The sequence below is a fragment of the Procambarus clarkii genome, chromosome 48 (assembly GCF_040958095.1).
Source record: "Procambarus clarkii isolate CNS0578487 chromosome 48, FALCON_Pclarkii_2.0, whole genome shotgun sequence".
Lineage (NCBI taxonomy): Eukaryota > Metazoa > Arthropoda > Malacostraca > Decapoda > Cambaridae > Procambarus > Procambarus clarkii.
The window spans coordinates 17,617,926-17,627,862 of NC_091197.1; the positions used below are offsets into that span (position 1 = coordinate 17,617,926).

At 47.1% G+C, this 9,937-nt stretch overlaps 2 protein-coding genes across 4 annotated transcripts in view; one reads left to right on the forward strand and one right to left on the reverse strand.

Moving 5' to 3' along the window:
* Positions 1-9,937, reverse strand: part of LOC123752455 (uncharacterized) — a 524,100-nt gene that overhangs the window by 21,729 nt on the left and 492,434 nt on the right. For 2 of the 3 annotated variants that reach the window (XM_069302645.1, XM_069302646.1), the window contains exons 2-3: positions 672-4,064; positions 1-79 (exon numbers count right to left, since the gene is read on the reverse strand). The exon at positions 1-79 is cut by the window's left edge and continues 8 nt beyond it. In XM_069302645.1, coding sequence (XP_069158746.1) covers positions 1-79; positions 672-2,524 — 1,932 coding nt within the window. In that variant the 5' untranslated portion in view covers positions 2,525-4,064. The remainder of the gene's footprint in view (positions 80-671; positions 4,065-9,937) is intronic. The other variant, XM_069302647.1, reaches the window with a different exon arrangement.
* On the forward strand, positions 9,293-9,907 carry LOC123752454 (collagen alpha-2(I) chain-like). Its single transcript, XM_045734504.1, has one exon. The coding sequence runs from the start codon at positions 9,293-9,295 to the stop codon at positions 9,905-9,907; it is 615 nt and encodes a 204-aa protein (XP_045590460.1).

The window sequence follows — 9,937 nt, forward strand, 5'->3', positions numbered from 1 at the left end:
TAGAGAACACGGATCATAGGTCACACGCTCTCGGCTTCTCTCGTCATAAAACATAGGACGGTGTCTGGAACAGACAACACTGAGAATACATACACGAATTGTTCAGTTGTTTGACGTGTGAACCCATTGCAGCTAAAGCATGATATCATATATTTTAATTATCTAATTCCATAATTTATCACATACTTAATTACTGTGTAGTAGTGTAATTTATTCGTATTAGAGCTATCATACTTTGTGTGTACACATTGAAAATAAATCAGTATAGCACTCAGATTAGGAAGTGAATAAAGTGATAAGTAGAATAGCTAGAATTTGGAAACAGTAAAGTATATTTTGGCTAAGATTTAAATTTAATACATTATACGGTTGATAAGTAGTGATATTCAAGCGTTTCTATTTTTATTTGAGTGACTCTGAAATTATATAAATACAGTTAAACTGTCTTCCATTTAAATAATAATTTGTACAAATAAAATATTTTGAATAGTGAAGAGTTTGCCTCTCTTAAGACATGATTATAAATAAGACGCACGAGAGCGGTACTAGAGAGGTCTAAATAGCCACTACAAGAAAAGGGGGGGGGAGGTAATCCAACGATTTACAGGGCTTTGTCAACGACAATCGAGGCATCACGTTAGACTAGATAAGAGTTTGATTCAAGGACTCACTTTTTGGCGATGGTGTTGAAGTCGACCGCCTGGAAGCTCTGGTGATCACGTCGACGTGAGTACGGCAGATTGAGGATATCTGTGAGCTGGCCGTTGCTCACTACCGACACCGTAGATCCAGTGGGACTACACTCCCGCCGAAGTATGTCCGTTTCGAACTCTAGGTTCTTAAGGCTCTCCTTTTCACCAAGATCACTGCGCCTTCTAGAAATCTCCGTAGGAGGAGGTGGTGGTGGTGGAGGAGCAGGTGGGGCAAGATCGACGTAGGATATGGAACTCGGAGACACCTGTTGCTCTCTGAGGTCGTCTAGTACTGCATCTCGATATCTCTCCAGGCTTGAATCGTCGTACCTGCCATTTTCTAAGTAACTGGCGCGAGGATATCCCCCGTTGACGACTTCCCGAGGCATCCACGACTCGCGTGTTTTCACCGGATGTATTGGCTGAGCCTCCGAATCACCGGATGGAATAACATGATAGTCTGATGGTTTCCGTTGCATCTTTGAGATTGGTCCTGTTTGCTTGCTCGAAGCAGTGCTTCCCTGCACGACCCTCCCTTCTCGGTCTTCCTCTTGGCGTCGAAACCTCTGGACTCTCTGCCGACGGTGAATAATGCAACTCACAAGTAGGAGGATCATCACCAACAGACCTAATCCGCTCAAAAGACCACCTGTCATATACGCTTTGTCAATTGACACCAGCTTTACCTCGGTAATATCGTTCGTTACTTTCAAGATCAGGCTGGATTCGCTACGGCCAGCCTTGTTTTCCGCTATGCATTTGTAGGTCCCTTGGTCTCTCGGCGCGACTCCCATAATGGTCAAGTTCGATATGAGCATTGAATTGTTTGAGGCGACCATATCCAATACGCGATAGCGCCTTGCTTCATTCGTGTTCTTCAGAAACCGGTCTCCATGAAGCCATGTGATGGAGACTTCGAAGTCCTTCTCAACACGACAGACGAGAGACACGTTGTCGCCACGAGAGGCGAGGACCCTCAGAGTGATGGCAGTGATTTGGGGCATACACACAAACTCGTCCAGGGTCATTGTTTGCCAGCTTCGCGTGTTGAGGCGCTTAGGTCGAGCGCAAATGGGTGGTACAACACTGGAAATTTTATGATTCAGCATCCACTGGCGCAACGGCCGAAGACTACAATTACAGTTCCAGGGATTTTCGTTGAGGTTGAGCCCATGAAGTGCTTTTAGTGGTATGAGGAACTCATGGAATAAATGAACTAACATGTTGCTGGAAAACTTTAAAATTTCCAACATGGAAAGACATCGAAAAGCCTTCGGGTCAACGCTGTGTATTCGGTTGTGTGAGAGGTCCAAGTGTACGAGATCTGGCACGGGAGCAAAAGCATCAGCAGGGATGATAGTGAGAGCGTTACTGGCGAGACGAAGCTCCCGCAGACCCGAGATATCGATGAGTGCAGCGGTAGGCACCGACCGCAGGAGATTGTGGCTCAGGTCCAACTCCACGAGGTTGGCCAGCATGTTGAAGGCGCCTCGATCCATGTGCTTGAGGTTGCAGTAGTTGAGCCAGAGCTTCTGCAGGTTGACCAGGCCGGTGTCGACGAAGGCGTCGCGAGGCAGGATCTGCAGGTTATTGTGCTTCAGGTCTAACACCTGTGTGGACGGGTCAAGATTGCGTGGGATATCGATGAATTCCGCGCCGATGCAGGCTACAGTCTCCTTTCCGTCTTTCCACTTGCACTCGCACACTTTTGGGCACTCGCCACCTGCACCACTTGCCACCCAAACACCCAAACACACCCACACTAGCGCCTGTATTTTTAATGTCCTACCAGACTGACGAAGTCCGCTATAAGACTGGAGTATACTCATCATATGACGGGTGAAGAGTCACCATCCTAGGAGACGTCCACGCTCAGTCCTCGACGTGCAGTGAGGGCCACACTCTTCCGGATGATCAGCGGCCGTCTTCACACTCGTCCGGATAATAAGGAGCCGTATTCACACTCGTCCGGATGATCAGGAGCCGTATTCACACTCGTCCGGATGATCAGGAGCCGTCTTCACACCCCGAAATGTACACACCACCCGCCGGAGTGCTCCTCATTGTAGAGGCCACGGGGGCATGTCATCTACAGTCTGTGTGTCCTGTGTAAGGCTGCATGTAAGACTTCGTGTCCATTTGGGTAACAGTACACAGTACCGAAATTTGATCCGAGTCTGTATCTCTCTCTTTCTTTGCCCTCGAGATACTTTGTGTAAAAGTACCCGGACGAATCACCAAGTGTGTGTCATTGTGTCTTTTAAATTGATATTAGGTGAAGAGACTGTCCCAATGAAACGCAGAGCAGACGTCATTGCAATCCTTAGTCAAACTTCTTTTATACTGAGACATCTTGGCAGTGCCTTAAGAATGGAGTCTGATGTTACACTTCGTCTAAGATCTAATCCCAATAAAAATAATAATAAAAAGTATATTAATAGAAGGTAAACAGGGAATGAAAGGTGCGCATTTTCTTTCAATACGAGTCGCCACAATACGCAGCAGTAAGATCTGTTAACGTTCAGTTATGAAAGTGGATAGCACTTTTCGCCCTGGTAAAGTGCTATTCAATCTCGTGATAGCCACCTGCGCCAATATCATGTACGTTCCCTTGGCACGGAGTTTTAAGGGTCACTCAGCACGGCGGCATCCCCATTCATCTGTCAGACACAGCCTCCGATATGCACTTCATTATCTAACGAGTGAGTTAGTGGCATTGATGTTCATCACTTATTAATTATGCGTGCATCGTTGCGTATGTCGACTGAACACACTGTACGTATCTATGGCACTTACGTACGTTGCTCCATACGTCGTGTTGGCACTTTGTAGGTCGTGTTGGCACTGTGTACGACGAATGGCTGGCGCAAGAAGACGTCTCTGTCTCACGGTGTCGGACACAAGCGTTCTGCACGTCGGCTCTTTGAGTACCTTCCCTTATACAACACCTACGTGTAGCTTCATTGGGCCGAGTTCACTTTGATACAGTATGTGCCAGCTTTATGGAAACACATCCGGCGCCTTCTGCTGGATTGCAATTTATTTGAAGACCAAACGGAAAACGGCATAGATTCGAGTTATTGACAGATATAATATGTTTTCGTGTAGAGAAATGATTATCACATATTTTAGTGTCAAATGGCATGAAAGTTTGTGATATGTTCAACTGTTTCACTTGTCTGTTTCAATGTTGCATTGTATACACTTTTATTTGTGTTCCGTTTGTTTACATTTCCGTAAAATTAGTGGCTCTTGGAAGACATATCTGATAAGCGTTTCATGTATGAGAAAATATGTTTCATGCAACTTCACACTTGCTCACTGACTTATAAAAGTGGGTAAATAGTCTTTCTCTCTCTCCCTCCTGGTGATCTGAAAAGTAAAAAAAAATATTACGTTTAAAAATGTAAATTTGTTAAACTTTTAGCATGTGGCTTTTTTGTTTTCAAATTGAATTAGATCGTTCTCAATATCCTAATGGAAAACATTGTGCTTTTACACATTTTCCCTGTGTGTGTGTACTCGCCTACTTTTACTCGGCTAGTTATGCTTGCGGAGGTTGAGCTATAGCTCTTTGATACCGCCTCTCAACTGTCAATCAACTGGTGTACAGTTTTTTCGAGTCTACTTGGCTCTATCATATCGACATTTGAAACTTTTAAGAGAGTCTGTCTCCACCACATCACGGCCTATTGCATTCCATCTGTTAACTACTGACACACACACACACACACACACACACACACACACACACACACACACACACACACACACACACACACACACACACACACACACACACACACACACACACACACACACACACAAGTTCTTCATAACGTCTCTCTGGTTCCTTTGGGCACTGAATTTTTATTTGTACCCCTAGTGTGCGGGCCTCTTTTGTTAAACTGTCTTTATCTTGCCTATCAATTCCTCTGAGTATCTTGTATGTTGTGATCATGTCCCGCTAACTCTTCTGTCTTGTTTAAGTGTGTGAATATTTACTATTTGTACCTGCAGAATCGAGCTATTAGCTCTTGGACCCCGCCTTTTTAACCAATCTATTTTTCGTCTCTTAAGTCCACTACATATATTTCTCTCTAACACACACACACACACACACACACACACACACACACACACACACACAGAGGCTGGTCCACCACCACGGACCACCAGGCTGGTCCCGGAACCGAGATGAAGGAGTTACGCGGAAAGGCTAAGGGAGCTGAACCTCACAACCCTGGAAAACAGAAGAGTAAGGGGAGACATGATGACCACCTACAAAATTCTCAGGGAAATTGACAGGGTGGACAAAGACAAACTCTTTAGCGCGTGTGGGACACGAACATGGAGACACAAAAGTTGAAACTTAGTACCCAGATGAGCAACAGAGACGTTAGAAAGAAATTTTTCAGTGTCAGAGTAGTTAATAAATGGAATGCATTAAGTAGTAGTGTGGTGGAGGCTGACTCCATACACAGTTTCAAATGTAGATATGATAGAGCCCAATAGGCTTGGGAATCTGTACACCAGTTGAGAGGCGGGACCAAAGAGCCAGAGATCAACCCGTGCAAGCACAACTAGGTGAGTAGAGGAAGCAGCCCGTAGCAGCTGTCAAACTACCAGGTACCTATTTACTGCTACGTAAACAGGGGCTTCAGGGTAAAAATAATAACTCTGCCTACTTGTTTCTGTCTCAACTGGGAATCTTACCGGGGCCCTTAGGACTGCGACCCCAGAGCGCTGTCCACTCAGCTGCGAGGCCACTGGAGTGTGTGTGTGTGTGTGTGTGTGTGTGTGTGTGTGTGTGTGTGTGTGTGTGTGTGTGTGTGTGTGTGTGTGTGTGTGTGTGTGTGTTCGACAAGTTAAATGTTGAGGTATTCATTCCCTTAATTGTTTAAAATCTAGTAAACTTATATTTTTTTTAAATTTGAAGATGGACTAAATTTAAATGAGACCAGATCTTGTTTTGGTGAAGCACAACTTGAGTGTGACAATACACGCGCTCCTCTCGTGCTTGTCAGTCAATAATATCCACCTCTGTGTTTATTTTTGTCTTAACGATTCCTGTAATTGTCTTTCCCTTCTAGTGTCTATTCATTTGGAGTCTTCGGCACAGAGGTGGCGTCGTTTTTTTTCAGGTCCATGTTCGATCCCCGATGGTCCAAGTGGCTGGATACAATTCCTTCTCGTCGTCCACAAACCACAACCCCTGGTCATCATCTCTCTTCCAAGTCATACTGGCTTATCGCTGTTTCTGCATAATATTTAGTGTTGCATCTTCATAATTTCCTTATCTTCTGGCGAGCATTTCTGCAGTTCTCTGCATAAGTGAAGCGTCGACGTTGTATTTCGAAGCCTTCGTTATACCTTCGCGTACTCCAAATTGACAAATAGAACACATCTGCTGCCTCCATCACCACTGTTTCAGTGAATACAATCCAACACGACTTCCACGCAGAGTGCCTCAGTCCTTGGGTAGGGCTGACGTTTCCTGAAGACTGTTCAGTAGCCGCATGGGTATTCGGTCCTCCTGCAAAGCAGAGCCAAAAACGAATTTATTGCGAGGCATCAACGTAATTGCCAGTCAGAGGAGATAAAAACGCTGAAGTGATACATCAACGCAATTCCCATCAGAGCGTAATAAAATCAGCCAAAATCACTCGGATAATCAATTGACGAAACTTGTCATGTTCGGTAATTCTCCATTACTATACGTCAATTATCAATCCAACTTTATATAAATATTATAATATATATATATATTAATGTTTAATTGAAGATGACTGCATATTTCGTGATGATTATTTTCTTATTTAAGGCTTCTATTCCGCTGACTAGTGTTCTTGCGTCTTGGATTAATTGGAAGAGGATTTCTCCAAATGTCTTATTTGTTTCAAGTTCACTAAAACAATAAGTTAACTGTTGAATGTATTGCACTTGTACTTGTTATAAATTTTCACAACGTTTCGAACCTACTAGGTTCATTCTCAAGCGAGGAGAGAAGAGATGGTCCTATCGGATTTATATTTATATGTTCTTTAACTTGGAAATGAACCATGTAGGTTCAAGTGCTGGACACGCCAAGGTACAGAGAACCCTGGCTGTCAAGGTTCGAATCCTTCAGGGGGGAAGTTTTCTGTTGAATGGTCCCCCAAGATAATATGCAAGCTTGTTCGCATATAATAATAATTAATAATGTATAATCATAAGATTACATTTAAGTCTCCTAGAGTTCAAGCATCAGCAATGAACTTCATACCTAGTGGACAGCACTTGTGTGTCCCCATCTGTTTTCTCTATCACCTCTTGGTGTAGGAATCACTCCCTAAGATTGACTTGCCTGGAATAGCAGCTGGAATGGCCTGGGTGTCCCATTCCCCGCGTTACAGAGTTCCAGGAGACGTGCGGATCTCTGTGATAGCCTTGTATAAGAGTGATGGTGTCGTTTTCCAGTCCTGAAGAACGGCACTGAACGCCTTTGGCCGTGAGGGAAGGATTCCAGCTCGCAAACAAATGCTCAAGTAACGTTTAACGCAGGGTCAACATTATTTGTGTTAACTGTAACGTTAATTCCAGGTCGATGCGTCGTTATTCACTAACGTCGTTGGCTAAGGTGTGCCCTTTGGTCTGGGGATGATTGCAGGGTGTTGCACGAGGAGGGTTGCAAGGTCATAGCGCCTCTGGATGAGTGATGACTATCTTGTGGTCAAGCGTAGCTTATCTGAGTGCAAAGCTAGACTGTACCTGTGTACTCTGTACCTTGGTACCACATATGGTATGGTACCATATGTTGCAGCATGATACCACTCTGCGTTGAGAGATGGTAATGAGCCCAGTACCAGTCTACGGTGGTGTCGAGTACCAGTCTACGGTGGTGTCGAGTACCAGTCTACGGTGGTGTCGAGTACCAGTCTACGGTGGTGTCGAGTACCAGTCTACGGTGGTGTCGAGTACCAGTCTACGGTGGTGTCGAGTACCAGTCTACGGTGGTGTCGAGTACCAGTCTACGGTGGTGTCGAGTACCAGTCTACGGTGGTGTCGAGTACCAGTCTACGGTGGTGTCGAGTACCAGTCTACGGTGGTGTCGAGTACCAGTCTACGGTGGTGTCGAGTACCAGTCTACGGTGGTGTCGAGTACCAGTCTACGGTGGTGTCGAGTACCAGTCTACGGTGGTGTCGAGTACCAGTCTACGGTGGTGTCGAGTACCAGTCTACGGTGGTGTCGAGTACCAGTCTACGGTGGTGTCGAGTACCAGTCTACGGTGGTGTCGAGTACCAGTCTACGGTGGTGTCGAGTACCAGTCTACGGTGGTGTCGAGTACCAGTCTACGGTGGTGTCGAGTACCAGTCTCCGGTGGTGTCGAGTACCAGTCTCCGGTGGTGTCGAGTACCAGTCTCCGGTGGTGTCGAGTACCAGTCTCCGGTGGTGTCGAGTACCAGTCTCCGGTGGTGTCGAGTACCAGTCTCCGGTGGTGTCGAGTAGCAGTCTCCGGTGGTGTCGAGTAGCAGTCTACGGTGGTGTCGAGTAGCAGTCTACGGTGGTGTCGAGTAGCAGTCTACGGTGGTGTCGAGTAGCAGTCTACGGTGGTGTCGAGTAGCAGTCTACGGTGGTGTCGAGTAGCAGTCTACGGTGGTGTCGAGTAGCAGTCTACGGTGGTGTCGAGTAGCAGTCTACGGTGGTGTCGAGTACCACGCTACGGTGGTGTCGAGTACCACGCTACGGTGGTGTCGAGTGACCACGCGAGTTACATGTTATACAGCACGTTGTCCATGGCTGAAGAGACTCTCCAGTGGTGGTCAAGGACTATTTCCAGGGTGTTCCACATCCCCAAAGAGTTAAGGTTCAGGGCAGACGAGTCAGCAGCGGTTCTGGGGGTCAAGTTAGAGAAGGTTCTCTACTCAGTAGAGGAGAACAAGACCGTGGATGAGAACATCTCTGCTAGTTTGTAAATAATGAACAATATCATATATTTTTTATATGGCTGTTAATACCACTAAAGTGATTTTTTTCAGTTCCTGGGAACAGCTGCTACATGAAATTAACCGAACTCATTACTGGTAGATTTCTGGAGATCTTATGGCGTCTGATTTCAATCCTAAATAATGATTGGTAATATATGTATATTGCGTGCACGCGCGTGCGTTTGTGTGCGGGGTGGGAGAGTGTTGGTGTGTAGTTTGTTTTTTGTTCTTCCTTCAGTATACTTTCTTGCTTCAAAATACCTTCTTGCATCAGCACACCTACTGGCATCAGTCGGTTTTCTTGCCTCAGCATACATCATATACATCATGTATGTTTATATATCCGCAACATATAGGTTGAAGCATATAAATCGATATGCGTCTCCATATTGCATCATCTTTTCCAGCGTCATTCCCCTATCTTGTCTGTCTCTCTCTCTCTCTCTCTCTCTCTCTCTCTCTCTCTCTCTCTCTCTCTCTCTCTCTCTCTCTCTCTCTCTCTCTCTCTCTCTCACACACACACACGACTTGCTGTTGGTAGAATATCTTTATTGTTCCTTGATGTCCTTCGGGAAAGGACAATTCCTGATGTCTCCCGGCGGGGCCCAAGATGTCTCCTGGCGGGGCCCAAGATGTCTCCCGGCGGGGCCCAAGATGTCTCCCGGCGGGGCCCAAGATGTCTCCCGGCGGGGCCCAAGATGTCTCCCGGCGGGGCCCAAGATGTCTCCCGGCGGGGCCCAAGATGTCTCCCGGCGGGGCCCAAGATGTCTCCCGGCGGGGCCCAAGATGTCTCCCGGCGGGGCCCAAGATGTCTCCCGGCGGGGCCCAAGATGTCTCCCGGCGGGGCCCAAGATGTCTCCCGGCGGGGCCCAAGATGTCTCCCGGCGGGGCCCAAGATGTCTCCCGGCGGGGCCCAAGATGTCTCCCGGCGGGGCCCAAGATGTCTCCCGGCGGGGCCCAAGATGTCTCCCGGCGGGGCCCAAGATGTCTCCCGGCGGGGCCCAAGATGTCTCCCGGCGGGGCCCAAGATGTCTCCCGGCGGGGCCCAAGATGTCTCCCGGCGGGGCCAAGATGTCTCCCGGCGGGGCCCAAAATGTCTCCAGGCGGGGCCCAAGATGTCTCCCGGCGGGGACAAGGTGTCTCCGGGCGGGGCCCAAGATGTCTCCTGGCGGGGCCCAAGACGTCTCCTAGCGGCCTCAGCACAGCGTCGCCTCACACTCTGCAAGCAGACCAAAGACAACACTTGAGATAGCTTTGATTATTTCAACAACTTTTTC

Bases quoted from the DNA above. Each gene is read 5' to 3' on its own strand.
- LOC123752454 (XM_045734504.1), top strand. From the start codon at position 9,293: ATGTCTCCCGGCGGGGCCCAAGATGTCTCCCGGCGGGGCCCAAGATGT.